Source organism: Cyanistes caeruleus, chromosome 14 (assembly GCF_971803275.1).
Source record: "Cyanistes caeruleus chromosome 14, bCyaCae1.hap1.1, whole genome shotgun sequence".
In the NCBI taxonomy this organism is placed as follows: domain Eukaryota; kingdom Metazoa; phylum Chordata; class Aves; order Passeriformes; family Paridae; genus Cyanistes; species Cyanistes caeruleus.
This window is the reverse complement of record NC_141714.1, coordinates 2,276,912-2,297,534: the sequence shown is the minus strand read 5'-3', so window position 1 is coordinate 2,297,534 and position 20,623 is coordinate 2,276,912. Positions and strand designations below refer to the sequence as shown.

General features: G+C 48.7%; 1 protein-coding gene across 1 annotated transcript in view; it reads right to left on the bottom strand.

Annotated features, from left to right (window-relative positions):
* LOC111929245 (vascular endothelial growth factor receptor kdr-like) overlaps positions 1-20,623 on the bottom strand; it is a 125,100-nt gene that overhangs the window by 18,043 nt on the left and 86,434 nt on the right. The window contains exons 14-26 of the mRNA XM_023926759.2: positions 18,909-19,055; positions 16,893-17,018; positions 16,708-16,814; positions 15,486-15,621; positions 14,224-14,328; positions 12,000-12,113; positions 8,893-8,981; positions 7,374-7,539; positions 6,789-6,886; positions 5,813-5,935; positions 5,607-5,718; positions 1,212-1,311; positions 306-411 (exon numbers count right to left, since the gene is read on the bottom strand). Coding sequence (XP_023782527.2) covers positions 306-411; positions 1,212-1,311; positions 5,607-5,718; positions 5,813-5,935; positions 6,789-6,886; positions 7,374-7,539; positions 8,893-8,981; positions 12,000-12,113; positions 14,224-14,328; positions 15,486-15,621; positions 16,708-16,814; positions 16,893-17,018; positions 18,909-19,055 — 1,529 coding nt within the window. The remainder of the gene's footprint in view (positions 1-305; positions 412-1,211; positions 1,312-5,606; positions 5,719-5,812; positions 5,936-6,788; positions 6,887-7,373; positions 7,540-8,892; positions 8,982-11,999; positions 12,114-14,223; positions 14,329-15,485; positions 15,622-16,707; positions 16,815-16,892; positions 17,019-18,908; positions 19,056-20,623) is intronic.

Genomic DNA, 20,623 nt, shown 5'->3' with positions numbered 1-20,623 from the left:
GGCCATTTTGTGCCATCAGTGACAAAGTGAACCAGGTTGTAGTGATTTGAACTTGTGCAGAAAATCTGGAGAGACCTGCCAAGACTTTGATAACTTCCTAATAAACACAAGAAACAAGATCCTAACGAGGTTTAGTTTTCTCCCTGACCCAGAGGACTGAGATAAATGGAACTCCCTGTGAAGGAATATTCCAAAGGAGCTTGGCTCAGAGGAGACTGAGAAATCCAGGAGTGAAGAGAAGTGCAGGAATCAAACCAGAAAATCAGGTTTGACACTTTTCTTGTGAGGGGCTGGCCCTGCTGTACCTGCTGCACGTTGGCCTGAAGGAGATCCCCCAGGCGCTCCACGAGCTCGGTGAATGTTGGTCTCTCCGTGGGGACCCCGTGCCAGCAATCCAGCATTGTCTGGTAGCTGGAGAGAAAAAACAACAGGGATTAGGAATGGGAAAGGATGGGAGCTTTTCTTTCAAACTGTTTCATTCCACTGCTGCTTGGTTTGGTCAGTCTTTGGATTAAGAGAGGTTCAGATCTCCATGTGCTGAAATTCTGTTTTAGTTTCCATGTTGGATGCTTTTCACTTCCATATTCCTGCCTCAGCTGAGCCTGCAGGATTTTGGGTTTTACCTAACTTAAAGTCTGGCTGCTGGGCCCTGCTGACACTGCTGAAATAAGTCCTGGTTTTGGGTGCTGGGTTTCTGTCACAGCATCTGAAGTCTGAACTACAGCTGACATGGGGTATCTGAGCATCTTCTTGCTGGCAAAGGTCAGGCTGACTTGGGCTGTCCTTGGCATTGGTGCTGTCAGACACCCAAAATATACTCAATCACAGCTTTACTGAAAATAAAATAGCCAGCTGTGTCACCCTGAAAATGAAACCTTCTGATCTTCTTTTCATAGTTTCTAGCCACTTTCCCAGGAAAGTAACTATAAACATAAATGTGCATGCATTCTTTGCAAGGAACATCTTTTGATGGACATTTTACATGACCAGTGTGATTGTGAAGGTGGTAACCTAACTATCCAGCCCCTGGTCATTGTTGAGAATCTATAAATCCTGGAGTCACAAAATAAAATCATCTTTTCCCTCTCATACATTGAACTGTGTCTGTGTGAATCATTCTGTGACACAGCTGTGGTCTCCCCCTGTCCCCACTTAAACCCAATCTCTCCTGTGAGATGTAGCAGCCCCCAGCAGCAGCCAGCAGCTCTTACACTTCAGGAGTGGAATATTCTGGAGATCTCATCCGGGTCCCTTCCTTGAGCCGCCGGCAGAAATCCTCGTCTATCTGCACTCCAGGGTATGGGGAGGCACCTGGGGGAGAAACGAGAGGGATCCAGGATGGCACAGTCCCTGTGTCCCAGCCCAGGGAATGCTGATCTCTGCTGGGCATTCCAGGTTACCCTGGAAGGCTCTGGCAGTAAAGGAGCTCGAGTGAAGGAGCTGCAGTCACTCACAATCTGTGTTTTTTATTTGGAAACCTCTTACAAACTCACTCTGCCTCTTCAGAGGTTTCAATCACGCTGTCTCCTCTGCATTTGTGATAGAGTCAGGACCACTCCAAGGTAAAACAAGGCAGAGGAGAAATGAACTTTATTCATTTAAGACTTTAAAGAATCTCTTGGTCAGTGGTAGAAAAGTTCCAGCTCATTCAGTGCTTTCCAAACAATATCCTGCACTGAGTGGATACACAGGGAGTGAGTAATTCCTGCTCATCCTTCATAGCCTTTAGAACCCCTGTGAGTAAGAGCAGGGGGGGCTGTGGGCACCTGGATCCTGCCAAGGACCACGAGAACCTTGGTTCAATCCCGTGTGTGGAATTGCTCCTCTCCTGGTTCACCAACTACTGGACTTGCATTTTCACTTGCCTATCCTCCTTGCAGTGACCTTCCAGCTTTTCAGCCTTGTTTTCTTTCCTGGCCACCTGTTCCTTGCTGTTTTCCTCCAGTGCCACTCAGGTGTTGGCTGAACCCTGGCAGGGCAGCCCGTGGCAACTGGAATTGCTTTGCAGAGGTTGGATGCTGTGAAGGGCTGGGAGCTTTGTGTTAACTCCCACAGAACTTTGGGGAAAATTCAGGAGAAATCTGACGTCTGAAATGTTACTGAATCTACCGTGGATAACACTAAAAGATTTGTAACTTCCCTCCCTCCCTCAGCAAAGGCTTCCCATCCAGCACAACCCTTCTGACATCCCAGAGGCTGGATGATGAATTTGGAAACAATTTAATCAAGTCTTAACGTAGGAGATTGAATGGAATCTGTATCCAGCCCTCGAGGAATCTGTGTATGATTTACTGTCTATAACATTCCTGCATATTTCCTGCAATTTTTCCCCCCATTTGGAAACACCATCATGTGCTGTGCACTTGGGGGCACAACGAGAGCAGCAGAAATCTTTTGGACAAAGCATTGAAGAAGGGGCCAAAACGTGGCTGCTTCCAGGATTGTTCTGCTCTGTGAACCTGACAGCTCAGTGGGCACTGGGGAGCCAAGATCCCAGCACTGCCTGGGAAGGAATCTCAGCACAAATGGGCTCCCAGGACATCCAGAGCCCAGGGATGCTTCCCCACTTCTGAATTCCCTGGATGTGCAAGCACCAGAGCACAGGACTGACAGTGTTTCCTGGAGTTATGTGAGCTGGAGATAGGCAGCACCATCATTTCTGCTTTGTACCCAGATTTTCCTTCCCAGCCCTGCCTGTGGCCTGTCATTATGCTCAGAATAACCTGGGAGTGAGCTGCTCATCTCACAGATGGAGAATTCCTCTTTCTCTCACAATCCCAGTTCTCTCTCTTTGTTCACACCACAGATCAGATCAGCTGCAAGATGCTGGTGAGAGCAAATACAGGGAAGGCAAAGGGTAAGAGTGATAGGACAAGGAGTAATGGGACAACCTCAAAGAAGGGACATTTAGGTCAAATATTAGGATGAAATATTTTACTGGGGGTGGTGAGGCCCTGGCACAGGTTTCCCAGAAAAGCTGTGGATGCCCCAACCCTGGCAGTGCTCAGAACCAGGCTGGATAAAGCCTTGAACATCCTGGTTTAGTAGGAGGTGTCCTGCCCATGGCAGGAGGGCTTGGGATCATCTTGAAGATCCATTCCAACCCCTGAACATTCTGTGAGTCTAGGATTCATTTTTGACTTCAGGATCTTTTGGTAGTTTACATTTTGGCCAGTGCTGGCCTCCTACCAGCTGGAGGCAGCTCAGATCATAAAAACAAGGAGCTCTCCCTTTCCCACTCTCACTGAGCACTGTCTTTATCTGGACTATGGGATAAGTCTGATAACTTGGATTTGGAATGCTGAGACAGCTTGGGAGAAATGTAGGCTGGAACATATGGTGTAAGGCCTACACAGGATGTTTTCCTTAGGGGAAATCTCCTTCAAAATGCTCAAAGATGTGGCATGCATTGGATATGGAGCCCTCTTTTGATCTTGGTTTTATTTTAGTGGGATAATGAGATGCTGATGTTACTACCAGGCACTGCTTGTTTACATAATTATCTCTGATTGCTTTTGGAACAGCTCACATTGAAATTCCAGGAGACACCGACATTCTGCCAGTGATTTCAGGATGTGTTAAACACTGCTGGCACCACCTGACACGAGGTGTGCTGACCCCATTTGAATAATTTAAAGCTCATTGCAAACTCAGCCCCAGATGGAAATGAATATTCCCTCAAGTCCTGATTTCCCTGTGCATCACCAATGCAGATCCAGGCTGCCAGTCCTGCAGGCAGCCTCTTGTCCTTCACTCAGCTTCTGACCCTGCCAGGACACAATCTACACTCTGCAGTTTCCTAATCAGTATTTTTCCCTTTTTTTAGAGGGTGCTCTGTCTGTGGGACCCAGTGAGAGCAGCAGCTGTAAATGGGAGCCAAAACACACCCTGTGGCAACGATAAATAACTTCCATCCCGTGGCTCTCAACGATCTGTAAAACTTTTCTATGACAGAATTCAATCAGTGACACAAATCCTTAATTAAATATTTATCGTTTGAGCTGCAGATGTGAGCTGTGCCAAACCACAGGCATGCCTGGATGAGCTGGATGAAAAACCCTCTCAGAGAAAATGACTGGTTTTGAGCCTGTGCCACCAAGTGAAAAAGCACTTTTTGATCTACATCACACACCAGGGCAGAGGCTGCTGCACGGGTGGCAGCCCCTGCAGCCTTTTGGGAGATTTACAAATTTAGAAGGGGCTAAAAGAACCCAGCTAAAATGTTTTTGTTTTTTTTTTTAAATAGATTAAAATAGAGGTGGATTTCACTGAGTGGGTTTTAATTTGTAGTAGTGTTCAGAGTTAAAGGCCATCTGTTAAATTCTGTCAGGACCTTTGGGAGTGACACAAAGTTTGTTCCTGCAGTGCCCCTTGGATTCATCAGCACTCCATTCCTCTGGTTCCCAGGGGAGACCCTGTTCCCTGAGTGTGTCTCTAGCTGCTGATGCTAAAGCATCTTCCTGAATAATCTGATAAAACCTGGTGCTTCTGCAGCTTTGCCTTTCTGTGCTGTTTCTGAAGCTGCAGCAGGTGATGCTGTTACAGAGCCATGGAGGGCTCACCCCAAAATAACAACGCCAGGGCTGGACCCCAGCGAAAGCAGGAGCTGCCACTTGTTTCAACCACTCAAGTGTGAACTTTCTGCTTGGTGTGCAGATGTGGAGCAGGGAAAAGTCCACATCAAAGACTTGGACTGAGAGCAGGTTATGATTTTGTAGCCAGCCCTAAGTAAAGATTAGGATAGAAACAGCTCCAGACTTTGCATTTTCACTTGGCATCTTGAGCCCAATCATTAATTTCAACTGATCCATGAGCTAAAGATAGAAAGAGATTAGAGTTTGCTTTAAAATCCAGCAGCTTAAGTTAACAATGCTTCTTGTTTTCTTTTGTCTGTAAATGCTGATTAAAAAGCCAGAGCTGACATTCCTAAATTCCCTCAGGAAAACGAATCTTGCCCCTCTGCAAGGAGGATCTGAGAGCAGCACAGTGAAGGTTGTCCAGGTCTCACAGCTTTATCTGCTGCACAGAAAGCAGAGCTCAGTGAGGCTGAGGTTTCTAACAGCACCCTGGGATGAAATCTCGAACACATAAAGAACATCATTTTTATCCTTTTAGAAATGTTGTGGTTTGCAAATGATGCAGAGACAAGAGCCCATGGTCTGCCCTTGCTCTGCTGCCAAAAGGGCTCAGGTTGAGCTCAGCAGTGGTCCTTGCACCAACCCAACAGCAGCTGCTGCCAGGAGATTTTTCTTAGCTAGAAAATCTTTGATTTTGTGGGGTGGATGGTCAAGCTAGGATGAATCTGTGTGGGCTGGTGTCCCATGGTGCCAGCAGCACCCCTGTGCCCACAGCAGGGTGACTCTGCAGCCCTGGAGCTCTGGGGCTGCCTGCACCAGATTTTTGATCCCCCTCCCCAGTGTTTACATGTCCTTTGTCAGGTGGAGTTCTCCTTGAAATTTGCTTTATTTTACACCTGATTCTGCACTGTGCACTTCTCCTCAGTGAAACACAAACACTGCCCTGCATGACCACCTCTTGTTAAAAGCTTTTCTTAGCTAAGCAGCCATAAATTAGAGGGGAAAAAAAGGGTTTGAAACCATTCTTACCTAGAGAAAATATTTCCCACAGCAGCACTCCGAAAGACCACACGTCACTCTGCGTGGTGTAAATTTTGTCAAAAATAGCTTCTGGAGCCATCCACTTGAGTGGAAGCCGTGCCTGAAAGCCAGAGACACAACAGGTTGCCAGATGTGCTGTCACTGATCTGCCCAAGCCCAACTTGAGGGTGCCAACTGAAGCTCCTTGCACTCACATCTCCCTTCCGTACGTAGTCGGGGTCTTTATAAATATCCCTGGCAAGGCCGAAGTCACAGATCTTGACCACGTTGTTCTCGGACAGGAGGATGTTCCTGGCTGCCAAATCCCGATGGATGCACTGCCAGGGAATGACAGGGGGTCAGAGGGGGCTGGGCAAGGAGCCCCTGCTGGAGCTGGAAGCAGGAGAGCTTCTTTGGGAGGGGGGAAAGAAATGAAGTGTGAAAGATATACACTGTGATATGCAAAAGAGAGAATAACTCAGGGAACAAGCCAGAGTCAGGCTTCTGATTTTTCTGTCTGAAATAACTTCACAGTTACAAGGGAGGGAGTCCTATTTTCTAATCAGCTGATCCATGGGAAATTATGGAGAGGCCAAAAAGCAGCTGCAGCTCCATTTGCCAGTGCAGGTCCATGTGAGATGGGATCACCCTGCCCAGGATTTCTGGGGCTGTCCTGGTGGCTGTGTGTGAGTGCAGGTTCAGTTGTCTGCACACTTTGGGCTGCGGATTGCCCTGCACCTTCCTGAAAAGGCACCCCACAGGCTACAAACTGCTTCTCATTTATCCAAGAGGTGCTGACCTTGCTGACAGTCCCCAACACTTCTGACAAACTAAGGGAAGAACTGGATACTCCCTCCTCATTTTTCAGTAGTGTTGTTGTTCACCACACTAAAAGGAGCTTTCTCTACAGGCCCTTTCTGTGTTTATTTCTGAGGCAGTTCCAGAAATTGTCTCACAATCTGTATTCACTCCTTCTACCTAAACCCTCCTGCTGCAGATGCCAGTCCCTGCAGCCATGACCATGATGAATGTTCCTCCACAACCCCTTCAGTGCTAATTACTGCTTAACCACCAGAGCCAACGTGATCTCCAGCACTCTGATAGGAGAGCAAAAAGCAGATTCCTCAGACTCAAAAGTGTGTTTGGGTTTCTTCATATCAGACACTCTGCAAGAAGTCTGAGTGAGCTCACTTTTCGGGAGGCGAGGAACTCCATGCCTTTTGCCACCTGGAAGCTGTAGCAAATCAGATCCTCCAGAGTCAGGGGCCTCTTGTACAGATCCTCAGCATCTAGGAGAGATCAGAGATGTGGCAAAACCCTGCAGCAAGAGCTGGGTGGCACCTGAGTGCTGGGGGTGAGATCTGTGCAGGGCTGCAGCTCTGGGTGAGCAGCCACTGACCCAGAGGCAGAAGATCAGATGAGGAACAAAGTTCCCTCATCCATTAGTCACTCATTCAGCTATGGGGAAACAACACCTCAGGCTGGGAGTGAGGGAAACTTTATAGACAAGAGCCCAGGGACAGAGTGACCTCACAAGTCTGGTAAAGCATTCCTACTCCTCCTCTCACACAGCAGGAACAGCTTTTGTACACAATACAAAGCTCTCTCTTTGGGAGAAACTTGGAGTGGGGAACAGGCAAGGGGAAGAATTTGGGATTTCAGGGACAAGCCAAGCCATGTAAGGGCTTGTAAAGCGTGTGACAGCATGTGTGGCACTAACCAAGTGACAAGAAATCTTCCCAACAAAAGCTTGGGGATGAGGTGGGGTTCTTTTACCTTCTTCATCCTCTTCTGAGTCACTGTAACTCTTATCTTCAATAAATCCTGAGCTGGCAGAGCTGCCTGTGCTGGCCACGCTCTCGAGGCGCCTCTTGATCAGTTCAGTCAAATCACTGTTGGACTCATCCAGACTTTTCTCTGCTTGGTCAGAGCTTTCCTGGGACTGGAAATGGCATAAACCCAATTTTTAGCTTTGTGTGAAAAGCTTGGGGACTCAAAGTATGTGACAGAATGGCATAAGGAGAAAGGGTCCTCTGAAGATGAGCATTTGAACATGATGTTTCCTGAATTGGGAACAAATAGGAAACCAGGTTTTATTAGTTCTAATTACAAACCAATAAAGCCTGGTTTCCTATTTATTCCTACTGATTATTTCCCTTCCACTGAGAGCAATATTCCACATCAGAGTTAGCTGAAAGCTGGCTGGGTGAGACTGAGAGGAGAGCAGAGAGAAGCTGTAATTCTCTTGCTGTCTTAGGATGGTAAAAATCCCCTCAAGGTGATGGGCACTGACGTGTTTGTGCTGGGGAGTGAGGCACAACCAGCCCTCAAACCATGGCAACAATGGTGAGAAAGAAATCCTGGGTGACTGCACCAGGAAAATCTCTTTCACTCACACAAAGTCCCTTGCGTACACAATAGCAGTAATAATAATAATAATAATAATAATAATAATAATAATAATAATAATAATAATAATAATAATAATAATAATAATAATAATAATAATAATAATAATAATAAATAAATAACAATAATAATAATAATAATAATAATAATAATAGTACTGGAATAATCTGGGAAAATCATCTTGGTGAGGCTGCAGTTTCTGGCAGGGCTGGGATCACAGAGCCTGTTCCACACTGGATATTCACGAGGAGGAGTCAGTCCCATCCCTCCCCAGCTCTGATTTCTGCTCCTGTGTCCTGCTCCCATCCCAGCCCAGTCTGTGCTGGAACAGATGTTTGTGTGGATGCAGAGAACTGTTAGGGAACCAAACATTTGATTGGTTTTGATGCAGAATATCCATCATCCAGACACAGATCTCAGGGCTGGCACAGGGGAAGGGACGGAAGATGGGAAAGAGCAGATGGGGGAAGGATGAGCTCTTTTCACTTGGGGCCAAGAAACAAAAAAATCCCCAAGCCAGATTTGTTTTTGGGAGGGTTCACCTTCTCCTAGTTCAGTTAATTCCAGTTGTTCACTAATATTTTTTGCCCCCCTTGTGCTGGGAAGTATCTCACAAGTAATTCCCTCTCCTTCAAGTGCTCTGGAGTGTTTGGGGACTTGCAACTAATTCTTTAGGAGATGCTACAAGAGGACATCACTGAGATCCTGCAGGGGAAAAAAAACCAAAACAATCCCTCTTCTTGCTTGTACAAATTGAAATGTGGAGAGAAAATGAAGTGCCCATAGAAATACCCAACTGCCTCTGTGCCAATGCAGAGCAAATCCAGCTTTTGTCAGTGGTTGTTGATTCCCTGCCTCGTGACTGTGAGAAGTCTCATTTTCTTACCTTGTATGCAATGAAATCTCCTCGTTTCCCTCTGAGATAGTTGGACAGATTTCCATATTTGCAATATTCCACTATGACCATTAAAGGACCTAAAACAGACAGTGAAAGTCAAATGAGTTTTGAGGCACTGCAAAGCACATAATTCTAATTTATCCTACCAGATCCTCCTCAAAATAAGTGGCATTTCTATTGTACAGATGAGGAAATGAGGAAACACAGGAGTAACACAGCCAGCAGGGATGTGGAGAGAAGGAAACACATTCTTAGTTTTCCCCATTGGATGGTGACAGTTGGTATTTATTCCTAAATTATAAACAAGAAAAATTCAGGATGATCAACACAATCCCAGATGCTGTTAAGGTTGGTTTGCTGTGTACATGGAATAGTTTTCATTTTCTCTGCTGGCTTCACAATTGTTTGTTTTGGGTGGAGCTGATGCCACTAGAGGAAATCAAAGTATGCAGGGCCATAGACAGATCTAAATGAAAAGCTGCAAAAATACTCAGCCTGAAGTTTCTGAAAGCCTGGAAAGTGCTCTCACTTTCTTCCTTATTCCTCTGCAAACCACCATAGATTCAGTGCTGCTTTCACACAATGATGCAGGTTTTTAAGAGCTGCTTGAAATGCTTTTTAATTGCAGTGTGAGATGTCTGGGAAGGGATAAGCTGCATTCTGCACCTTTACTTTTTGTAATCATCAAAAGTAAGGTAAGGTGAATTCATGGGACTGGGATGTGGATAAACATGGAATATTATCTACCCCAGACACCAAGACTTTCATGTCCAGAACATTTTTCTCTGGAGAAGGTCCATGAGGAGTTTGCAGTTCAAAGGGGAAGCGCTGAGCGCTGCACTTGGCCTTGGGGAAGGAGCTCAGCAGGATTCCTGCTGGAATTCCTGCATCCTCAGAGGGAACAGTGACCCTGGGACAGTGTGGGGCAGGGAGAGGAGCAGCCTTTGGGTCCCACAGAAAGGGAGATGCTGAATTCCTACAGGCAGAACCCAGCCCGTGGTGCTCCCTGTGGATCCCTGCAGGCTCTGCACTCACCCCAGCCCTCCAGCCCTGCCTTGAGTGCACACCTTGGGGCTCTCCAGGACCCCCAGTGCCTCTGCCTGAGGCTGGAACAAGCCTTAAAACCTTACAGTGGCTGCAAAAACACCAAGCCCAAATCCCCAAAGCTCAATGGTTCCAGTGCTGACCCCAGAGCTCTGCTCAGCACTGGGATCTGGCCCTGCTCAAGAGATTTGGCTCTGAAGAACCCAAAATCCAATGTCCCTCATGGATGCCCTGAGGAAATGCAGATTCCAGAGCAGCTTTAAAGCTCTGCTTAGTGATTTATTCATGGTTTTGAAACGCTTCCTAGACATGGCCTCCTCTTATTTTGTTCCCTCATTGTAAAGCACACACCGCATTAGTTCTGACTGCTGAACATCAGACACTCCGCCAAAGTGTTAAATTCTGTTATTTGCTACCTTGTTAAAGTAATGTATGTGCATACTTAATACCAGTCTCCATCAGGAATACAACTTACATAAAGCCTAGCAGGGGAGGGGAGAGCTCTGGAATTTCACAGGAGCTGGGATCCCTGTCTGCCTCTGGAGCTCAAGGCTGTGTTCCTTTAGTCTGCACTTGCACTGCCCCAGGCTCCTCCGTGCCCTGTGGGGTCCTGCTGCACCCCTCTGCTCCAGACTCTGCCCCCAAAGGTGTCCCCAGGCAGGGAGGAGGGAGGGTCACCCCACCCAGGATGGGCCAGGATGGACAATGGGAAATCAAAGAACTCCTGGGAGAAAAAGGTTTCTCAGAAACTGGGAACTGAGAGCCTTTGATCAATCCTGAGGTGTCTGTGCAAGCAGAGCTCTGGGGCTGCTCTGGTTAAGAACCACTGAGCCCTGTTTCTGCTGCCAGGTTTGAATCCCCTGTTTGTCCTGAGCCCCCTCAGGGACTTGTCAGCAAAGCACAGCATTCCCAGTGTCACTACCACTCCCAGTGTCACCAGCATTCCCAGTGTCACCACCACTCCCAGTGTCACCAGCATTCCCAGTCACCAGCACTCCTAGTATCACCAGCATTCCCAGTATCACCAGCATTCCCAGTGTCACCAGCATTCCCAGTGTCACCAGCACTCCCAGTGTCCCAGCCCCTCTGCTCAGTCCCAAGCAAAGTCTCCTGGCTGCTGCACCTGAGCCCCAAACCCCTCCAGCTGGAGCTGCCCTTGCTCCCACACAAGCTTTTGGGGTCTGGAGTGCTGCAGTTGTTGGGATGTCCCCATCCACGTCTCCCAGATCCCAGCAGTGTCCATGGCTGCTGTTTCCCGAGGAACCAGAACCACCTTGCTGGAGGAAAGATTCCTTCCCTGGCTTCCTCCCAAACCTACCTCACTGAAGTTTTCCTTTTCCCTCGTGACTGGATAACAACTGTTGGGAACTGATGGTTTTGGGCTGTGAGATGATGAGAGATCCATCTCTCTTGAGTTTCCCCCTTCACTTCTTTCACTCTGGGGTTTCCCTTGCCCTCAGGTCACCTAAACCTGTCTGTTGGGGGTGGTTTTGAAGATTTTGAAGGCCAGCAGTGAGGAGCCATCCTCCAGAGCTGCTCCCCAGAGGCTGAAGCACGGTGAGAGGTCCGGATGCTTTGCAGTGTGGGAAGGGATGGTTTAGTGACAAAGGTCTGAAATTGATGGGACTTTGCATGATGCCAACTCAGCTCTGTGGAAATCCCTGCTCTGCTGCACCCAGGGCTGTGCCAGGCTTCCTGAACACAGGGCAGAGCCTGCTGGGTTTGCCTGGAGAGGGTGAAGTGCAGGGAAGGAGAGGGAGAAGAAGGCTGGAAATGGCCACGGGGAGGAATTGGGCGCCTCACTGCAATCCAGTGTTCTCCTCCCTGCAGTGCAGAGTCCCTTTTGGGAACAGGCCTCCAGAGAAAGGTGACATCCCTGGTGGAGAGCCCTGGGTGGGATGAGGCTACATCCTGCAGGAGCAGCTCTCCTGTGAGCACAGAGCTGGAAATGGCTGCACTTGCACTGCCTGCACCACAGGCACTTCTAAACACCCAAAAAGTGCCAGAAAAGTGTTTTCTTTTCTGCTTCCCATTTACTGAGGACTCCTCACCTCCAGCTTTGGTGCAGGCTCCCAGCAGGTTGACCACGTTCAGGTGATGTCCTATATGGATGAGGATCTTCAGCTCAGACATTAGAGCCTTGCATTCGTTAGTAGTTGCACATTCTGCTTAAGATAAACAGGAAAAAAATCATCTTTACACAACAGGATATTTTCAACAGGACACAGCAAGATCCTGTTTATCCTTTGAAACAAAACCCACCCAGGTTCCTCGCAGTATCTTGGCTTTCCAGACTCTCACACACAGATAATAATTCATCCGTTTCATTGTCTGCTGACCTTTATGAAGCAGGATAACACTTTATCTTTTGGGTGACTCTTCCTTTCTCGAGCGTGGGTTATGGAGGGTTACGGTCCCTTCCCCCAAACCTGATCCCACAGAGCCTTTGCCAGGACTCAGGTTTGCAAGCTTAGCAAAGGCAGCCTCTGCAAGCCCCCACAGCACGTGTCCCTTCCCCTCTGCTGGGCTGGGCACTTCAGCAGGACTGGGTTACAATACCTCAGAACTCCCCACTGCAGGTGCTGAGGAATCCACACATCTGGAAGCTGTCCCAAAATGTCCCAGAGAATGCACAGCATTATGAAATCTCAGGCCTGTGAGATCTTATTGACCTGAGAAATACATTTTCTAATATCTGTGTGTGAGCCATGAACCTGACAACGGAGGCCCTGGCTGGCCAGTGACATTATTTTAAGGCAGGCACTCTCAGACCAGAAGGTTTTTCAGATGCTGCTTTATCTTCCCAAAACTTCCATGATGTATTTTAACAGGAGAGGCTTTGGCCTGTTTCCTTTCCATCATGTAAGATTTAAGGGTGAAGAAACAGTTATGCAACAAATCATTTGGTGTGACAGGTGTAACCTCTTTATCTGTTTGGAGAATTCCCCATAATCTTTCTCCAAAGTGTGTCATAAAGAAGGAGCTGTTCCAAGATTCCTTCAGTCAGCAGTGGTTGGTGGTATCACTCCTGATTTCCCCTGGCATGTGCTGAGCACGCAGCCAGCTCAGGAATTATTTAGATAATTCTGCACATTGAATTTTAGCCTTCAATCCAGAACAGACCCGAGCGTGCTGCATGGAGATGGCAGAAATGCAGGCATCTCCAGAGCCTTTTGAATTCCCTGGATGGACTGACTGGTGCTAGAGAATCTGCTTTTTTCATGGAAGTGATGAATTATGGGCACGTTAGTTGGGGAGGGGCAGACCAGAGCAGGAGGCAGCTGCCTCCACGGGGGGAGGGAGGTGTAAAACGATGGAGAATCTGCCAAATATTGCTGAAGATGTGCTGGCAGGGCAGAGCTGACATGAGGATCAGCTGGGAAGCACAGCATGGAAGGGAATGAAGCCCCAGAGCTGTCCAGGGCAGGATGTTTTGATGGAGGTGGGAATATGTCTGGATCAGGGGTTTCTAGGGTATTTCAGGGATCTGGAAATGGGCATGGAACAGAAGACACAACAGCAGGAGAGAAGATGATCACAAGGATGAAAATAGAGAGGGGAGACCAGACCTGAAGGAGGTCCAGAGAGGTGATAAATGTGTGTTTTTGTGATTTCAGAGAGATGGCAGTAGCAGAGCTCCAGGAGAGGCAGCAGAAGCCAAGCCTGGTGGCAGCAGTCACTGGCTGGTGGCATTGCAGGGGTTAAGGATGTCATGCAGCAGGATGGAGCTGTGAGGGCCATGGCAGCATGGACTGAGCTATGGGATCACCCTCAGGAGCAGTGCCAGGCCCTGTCCCAGCAGGCAGCGTGTGGCTGACACGTTCATTCCTGGTGTGTGCAAACCCAGCGTGCAAGAGAGGGCTCTGAGTTCCTCCTTCCTCCACCCAACGGGAAAAGCTTCCCTTCATTTCAACAACTGCAAGCAAGATGTCTCCAATTTACTCCCCTGGCACTGGGGTTTTTTTCCAGCCCCTTGAACTGTTCTCCATCTGGAAGGCTCAGCTCCAATTTCGGGCTATCTCGTGTAATTACGCTCCATAATCTCTTCCCCTCCTCACCTCACAGACCTGGAAGCTGCTGTTTTCTTCCTCGAGGAATACAAGCCTTAATCAGCAGCACAGCTGCTGGCGTTTCCTCCCCTCACATCCAGCCAGGATGGCTGATTCCCACATGGAAACCCACTCCCCACAGGGCACAGCGAGCCTGGCAGCCGAGCACCGTGCCCCTCGCTGCCCCCCGCCTTCCCTCAGCGTCCTCTCAGAGGGATTTCTGTACCTTTCAGCATTTTTACGGCAACTGTTTTGCAGGTTGAAGATTTATCAATGCCAAAAGCAGACGCCTCCACCACCTTCCCAAAAGCACCATGACCCAGAGTTTTACCTAGAGAAGCAAGAGTCGAGAGTGAGCCCAGGCTGCACCAGGCAGGAAGGGACATGCAACCTCAGCTGTGCAGGAGAACCAGGCACAGGGCACGGCCACAGCAGCCTGAACCACATCCTGCAGCATATGGATAGCCAGGGATCTCTATCCATATGGCCTGGATGCAAGAGAGCACGGGAGAGAACAGAGGAGGGGAAATCACTGTGCTCACCAAGGCTGAGACCTACAGGGATTGAGGGGAGAAACTTTACCTGGGGGCTATCCTGGAGTCCAGGGAAGGCTAATTGTGTTAATAAGGGCTAATTGTGCCACCCTGACCTCTCATGGATCACAGAGAGAGCCAGCAAGGCACTCAGGGAGTCACAGCCCTTTAACCCTTTGGTTGTTGACATTGATTTGATGGGAAAACTGCACTAAATAGAATTTAGGATGATAACTTTTCTTTCTTTTCCCTTTCATCTGGATTTTCCTGTCCGTGCTATCTGGTGTTCTCTGAGGGCTCTGATCCAGCCTCTGGCTTTTTGGTTCTGCCAGTTTGACTCTGTCCCACCATCACCTCAGATTTTGTGATTTTTGTCTGCCCTCTCCTCCTTCCACGTTTTCCAGCTGCAGCACCGAGAGCACACACAAACACAGATATTTTCCCTGCACTCATCAGAGCACACAGATGTTACAGTTTTGCTGTACAAACACAGCCAGCTTTTTTGCCTTTTCTCACTCCATCAGCCAGTGAGCTGAGCTGTTCAGTGAAATGTGGCTCATTTTTCCATGAGAGCTTTTTACAGCTCAAAGCTGAGTTCTGATGGCTGATAAGGAAGTGATTATTTGATGAATTGATAGCTTTCTTCAAAAGAAAATTCACTTTCCTTCTTCCTCTATGGGAATGAAATCACACTTTTGGCAGGGACAGTACCTGGAGGTATCTTTCCTCCCTGCCAAGAGTTTGGCTTCCCTTTCCCAAGGAAAAAAAGTGTCAGCTATTTTGACAGATTCTTTCCAAATCCCTCATTTCACCCTGAATTCTGGGATCCCAGATCCAAGGGTGGCAGTACCCTGGCACTGTGCTGGCTTCTTCCTGGGTTATCCAACAGCTCCACTGCCTTTGGGAAGCATTTGGGATCATCCTTCCCCCCAAGCTGTGACCCCAAATCACTCACCCAGGCGCAGCCTGTCCCTGGGGAACTCCCATTTACTGCTGTCGTAGGGCAGGCGGTCACACTGCTCGTCAAGGGGCATCTCCTCGGGGTCCATGATAATTGACAGGTATCCTGTTTTAATATCTGTGGCATCGGGCTAAAAACAGGGCAGGGAGAAATCATTCAGGGGATTTACTCTGCAATTCCAAAGGGAGGGAGCTGCCTGGGGAGTTCCCTGCCTTCCAGGCAAATTTATTCTGAGCCAGGAATGCATCACTGCAGTTTTCTCCTCTGTTCTACAGCTGGGACACAAATGGTTGTGTGTGGCTGCCACTCCTGGCTCTTGGTGCTGGGAAACACAAAATCTACCTGGATTGGCCAAAGGAAACCACTGGTTTTCCATGGTCACTGCAGGATCTGCACTTCCTGCTGCATATTTTGGCATTGTCACCGTGTTTTGTTCTGAGGTGTTGATTCTCCACAGTTCTCCGCTTCCTCCTGCAACTTACTGCAATATAAAATTGGTGGGAAGCTGCTGGAAATTGCAATTTGTGATGTTGCTAAAGTGAGAAATTGTGGTTGGGTGGGTTCTGTGAGCAGACTTGCACAGGTGTGAAGTGTAAGAGGAAATTCAATGTTGTCCACAGCTCTGGTAACCTGAGGCCAAGGACGAAAATGTGAATTTAATCTCCGTGTTTACAAGAGGAGGGGAAATTTTACTCAAATATTGGAGATCAGCATCAGGACTGAAGTTTGGTGAGAGCAGAGCAGAGAGCTGTGCTTGCCTTTCTGTTTGCTGTTTGCTTCAGGAGAAACCCACCTAAATTCCTGGGACATTCACTGCAGGTTTACTTCTGGAGTCACAAAAGGGAGGAGGAAAAAAAAAGCAAGGAGATGAAATCAGCTGTGTGGTTTGAGCTCATTTCTAGAGCAGACAGCCTGGGATCTTTCTTTAATATCTTTTAGAGTCAAGTGCTGAAATCAAGCCCTCATTTTAGAGGATTTAGGGTATTTTTTTGTAATTCTCACAAGCCAGTTTGACTCATAAAAAGGAAGGAGCCTGATCTCATGGGTCCACAGAAGTGGCTGGAAACCTCTCAAGTGCAAGGGTTCTCTGGAGAAGTCAACACAAACCATGGGCTGAATTTTACAGGGACATTTTTCCCAGTTTTTCTACCATTTGTCCCTAAACTCTGGAGCTGAGGCAGATCCCAGCCTTTGTGCAGGACGGGAGCTCTCTCACCTTTCTCAGTTTGCGAATGAAGAGGGTCAGGAGGAGCCAGAAGAGGGTGGCAGCCAGCCCCGTGCACACCAGGATGATCACCTCAATGTTGGATTTCTCCTCAGAACCTGTGGGTGATGTACAGCCAACTTGGAAATGTGTCCAACATCCCTGAGGGAGCCTGCTGGAATTCTGCATCCCCTCACCTTGGATTTTGATGAAGGCTGATGTGCTGTCCTGGCCCAGGTCGTTGGAGGCGCGGCACTCGTAGAGCCCCTCGTCATCCTTCTTCACTCTCTCAATCACCAGGGTGTTGTTTTCCATGGAAATTCCTGTTTTAAGGCATTTTGGTTAATGTTGGCACAATAACCTACCTGCCAAAAATGCTTTTAGGAGACAGGAGTGAAGGTCAGCTGCCATCCATGCAGGCTCTGGTGTCAGGACACATTTTAATCCTGTGCTCATCCTGCTCTGGCAACCTTTCCTGACTTTTTTTTTTTCCTCTTCAACACCTGGATCAATTATTTGGCATCATTTAAAAACCAGCAAATGTGGCTGTTGATTTAGAGTGGGTAGAAGCTGGAAACTAATCCAGAAGTTAGCAAAGGGATGCAGGACTGGTGCTGACAGCAGAAAGACACGCTAGGAAAAATGGGAACTCAGTGGAGTTACTGAAGGCTGTGGGAAGGGATGTGGCTTCTAACATGGGGAACATGGAACTCAGGCACTTCTTGGAATGGTGTGAAGCAATCCTGGATCCACAGGCAGCCAGGTGACTCTTCCACATTTAATTTTCCCAATTTCATTTTTCCTGATTTGTGGTACCACAGTGACAGTTCATCACTGAGGGGATGACTGGGGTGGAAATAGGGAAGCGGGTCAGGCTTGGAATCCAAAAGGGAAGGACATTTTGAATTTCTGGGTGTTCTGCCTGTGAATCCCGTTGTTAACAAGAGTACTGCACACAACTTGCCATGCACTGTGCTGAAATATTTACCCTGAGGTGTTTTTTCCAAATATTTTATTTATGTTTCCATTGGTTGGATGAGTTACATGCTTGTCCCTCTAGAATTATTTATAAAATTTCAGGAGCTATAAAGAGTTTCTCTTAGAACATTCTGATCTGAATTATGGATGATCCTACATTTCCTAGCTAGTCCAAGTTGCAAAATTAAAGTCACAGGAGCAGCTGTTGACATGGGATTCTCCATGATTTATGGGAGGACCCGGGACATACTCAGCTCTGCACTGGGGCAGCCTCACCTGCAGTGCAGTTTTGAGCACAACAATATAAAAAAGACATTTAGCCATTGGAGAGCATCCAAAGGAGGCCACGAGGATGGGGAAGGCTCTGGAGGGGTGTTTTGAGGAGAGGCTGAGGGCACTTGGTTTGTTCAGCTGGAGGAGACTGAGGAGAGACCTCACTGCACTCTTCAACGTCCTCATGAGGGACAGCTCCAACCTCTGCTCCCAGGGACAGCACCCAGGGAAGGGCTGGAGCTGGGCCAGGGCAGGGTTTGGTGGGATATCAGGAAAGGTTCTTCCCCCAGAGGGTGCTGGCACTGCCCAGGGAACGGTCCCAAGGCTGCCGAAGCTCCAGGAAGGTTTGGACAGGGATGCCCAGGGTGGGGTTTTTGAGGTCTGTGCAGGGCCAGGAGCTGGGCTGGATGATCCTGTGGCTCCCTTCCAGCTCAGCACATCCCATGACTCTGTGGCACGGGGCTGGGAAGGCACCTGGCTCAGGTGAGGGAGCTGCTGAGGGAGCTGTAGGCTCAGGTGAGGCTCCCTGCCCATGGTGGCTCTGTAGGGCTCAGTCCCACAGAGCTGAGAGCACGTTCCCATCACTCTGCTGTGGGAAACAAAGGACATTTCCCATGCCACATCATGCCCTGGACCCCTCTGGCAGGTGACTTTGCTGCAGTTTAGGGTGACCAGGACAGCTGAGAGCTCAGGCCTGTGTGCCAGACCCACCTGACACAGGGGCACCCTGTTCTGTGCCCAAGCTCTGGTCTCACACCTCATCAGTGCTCCCTGATTTCCCAGAGCTGTGCTAACCTGTGCTGGGCTGGCTCTGCACACAGCAGCTCCCTCTGACCTCAGACTCAGAGCTGGAGACCCCTGCATGGATCTTTGTGTGTGCTCCGAGTCACGGGTCCTGTGCCACGGTCACCCTGCCAGTCCATTATCCACATTCCAAACGGTTCTGGGGAGCAGGAGCTCACCTGACGCTGCTGAGATGGGGTAGCCATTCTTCCTCCAGCTGACCCGTGGCTCTGGTGTCCCACTCACCCTGCACTCCAGCAGGATCTTGCCGCTGATGTTCACCTCCATGTCCGTCAGGTTCTGGATCACGAACGGCGCCGCCTTGGCTGCAGCCACAAAGGGAAAGAGCCCCCAGTCAGGTTTGGGGAGGCCCTTCCCTCACCTCCCCTCCTTGCACGGCCTCTCTGGGCTGGATGTGGCAAAGGTTTGGTCGATCAGTTGATCAAAAATCCCCCCCCCAAGGTTCTGGGAGGAGTGGGTGAGTTTATTTTGGTTTATTTTCACACTGCATAAGCTTAGGTTTGGCTGCAGCTCCAACTCCTCATGCTCTGAAGAAAACAAAGGACAGGGAGTGGGTGGTGCACATGCAGAGTGAAGGAGAAAGGAGGGGGAAAAGAGGAAACGGTTCTAAAGGTTTTTTCTCCTCCATCAGGAGTGCAGTTTTCTCCTTACTACAACCATGGTAACGCCCACTTTGTGTTCATTTACAAGAGGTGTTGGACAGCAATGAATAAAATCACAATCACAGCATAAAACACACCCCAAACTTGCACTGAGGACAGAAGATGAGGGGCATTGGAACATATAAAATGTTTGAACAGGGAGAGCTGGTTTGGAGGAGCATTTCCATGTGTGTTCTCCACAAGAACTGCCTGACGTGCCAGACAAATAACAGACCCCAGCCATCCTCACAAGAACGTGATCCTGATCCCAGTTCTCCATGGATATATTCCCAGTCTAGCTGTGTTTTTCCCACAGCAGTGCTGTGTAGGTGTGTGTGTAGGTGGAAATCTGACTGACTGAATAAAAATATCTGCCAGGGGAGAGGAAAGGGAAGGGCCTGAATGCAGAGAGCAGAGCAGGGGTGCAGCTCACAGCAGGTGATGCTCACAGGTGCTGTGGGGACCAGCCAAAGCCCCATCACTGCCCAAAATCTGGGTGAGACTGCTTGCCTGCCTCTCTCCCTCAGGAAAAGGGAGATGTTTGTGGGTGAATGGAAAGAATTCCCCTCCCAGTGTGGGATCAGAGCTGTGGCTGAGGATCTGGGTGTGTGCAGGGAAGGGATGGGGAGGTTGCACAGGGCTCGTTCACCCCAAGGCTGAAACCAGCACGGGGCTGACCCTGCAGTGCCTCCTGAGCCAGGGAGACACTTGGAAAATCCCTAATTCAGCTTCTGAGGCACTCTGACTTCTGCTCCCCCACTTGCTGCTGCGTGTCTCAGTTCTGCTCCACTTCTGTGCTTTGGGTTTCCGCCACCATCTGAAGGTGGTTCATAAATCTATCCACTCCCCATGCCAGCAGCCCTTTTTCTTCTGAGGAGGCTTGGAGATGATCCCCCACCTTCTTCACTCTGAAGCATAAGAAACTTCACTAATTTTCAGTGACTTCCTACTGGCAGAAGTGTCCTGCCCTTTGTGTTCTCACAGCCAACAGGACCAGGCTGGAGGATCTTGGTGAAATAAAAGAGTCGGGGGCTTGGGTATAAGTAAGAATTGTTATAACAAAGTGCATCCCTCTTACCCAGAATAAATGGCACAAGTCACTTGATTTTAAACTTGCCCAGGGATATTTGGGATCTGCTGGGTCCAAGCCTATTCAGGTTTCTCATCCTGGAGGCTGAGAGTGGCTACCAAAGTCATACAGATCTGGGGTGAACATCCCAAGTTACAGCTGT